Source organism: Perkinsus marinus (genome assembly GCF_000006405.1).
Source record: "Perkinsus marinus ATCC 50983 genomic scaffold scf_1104296939306, whole genome shotgun sequence".
NCBI lineage: Eukaryota > Perkinsozoa > Perkinsida > Perkinsidae > Perkinsus > Perkinsus marinus.
Genome location: NW_003213207.1, coordinates 1 through 1,217, shown reverse-complemented (window position 1 = coordinate 1,217; position 1,217 = coordinate 1). Strand labels below are relative to the sequence as shown.

The 1,217-nt window shown below is 51.5% G+C and overlaps 1 protein-coding gene across 1 annotated transcript; it reads left to right on the top strand.

Moving 5' to 3' along the window:
• Positions 1–163: 163 nt before the first annotated feature.
• Pmar_PMAR028452 (hypothetical protein) lies at positions 164–1,137 on the top strand (the record flags this gene model as incomplete). The annotated part of the gene is made up of 1 exon (XM_002782510.1): positions 164–1,137. A coding segment is annotated over one exon (974 nt), but the record flags the coding sequence as incomplete, so codon positions are not given.
• Positions 1,138–1,217: the final 80 nt, after the last annotated feature.

Here is a 1,217-nt window from a genome sequence, read left to right as displayed (position 1 = left end):
AAGTTGTCATGATTACTCGGAATATCAGATTCCAACCATCGATAGCTTATTGTTGATGCCTCGTCTCCAGCTTAGTGTGATCATCTCTTGGTGGGTGTTAAGGTCATCAGTCCAAGGCCAGCCTCCCGATCATGAGAAGTGGGATCAGGCATGCCGCGATGTAATGCCTGGCCAGGTCACCCACTGCATGTACTACAAGTTTGGGGATGGTGTCGTGTGTCACGGAAGTGAGCCACCCATCCCCTGCGGTCCTGCGAACAGATCTGTCATACCCACATCTTCGATCCCTGTTGTTGACGACTGTGCCCCTCTGAACCCAGCCAGAGGACGGACTATTCGACAGACGCTAGCAGATGATACTATGAAGGACTTCATATGGGGACGAGCCGAGGACGTGGCCCGATGCCTCAATAATCTCACCATCACCAACTTCGATGCCCTCTTCACTCTCCACAACCTCAAGTACGGCCTGGCTGAGACCTACGCCTTCACAGACATCGCTAACGGCTTGGACGACTCTGTGGAGGTCAACACCTGCAACTTCAAGCTACATTCTCTTGACGTTGACATCGAAAGTTTCATTGATGACAGGATAAGTGAGTATGCCGCCGCGCTGAACCCAATGACTTTGGAGGAAAGGCAGAGGTTCTTCAGTGAGAGCATCCCTGCGGCCCCTTTTCACTTCGCTCTGCAGCGTCAGTTGAGCCGCTTGAACGACGCTCATACTCGTTATGATACGCCATACAGGGACTTCTACTTTGTGCTTCCAATTCGCTTCGATTCGCGTATGCGTGACGGAGCCCAGGTCGTAACTCTCGGCTTCCCGAATCTCAACGAGATGTATTACCCTGCCGTCTATGGTAAACCTGTAACTGCCCATAAGGAAGGTGATGTCATTGTTGAAGTTGACGGCAAGCCTGTCCTCCAATGGATGCAGGATGCGGTATCCGAGAGTGGACCTTACTTGGGGATCTACCAGGGTCTTCTCCAGAGACTCAATAACCATTTCTTCGTTAAGTCTGTCGTCGACAGGAATTTGCTACAATTCCAGCCACCAACAGGACCACTGAGTGTCACATTCGATGACGGATCCACCGAGGAGATAAACTGGCTCGGGCGGTTGAGCGACTATACCAAGTACGTGGGAGATGACGCCATTACCGCGCGCTTCTACAATGCCCTAACCAATAGGAATCCACTATTCGAAAAAACGGTGG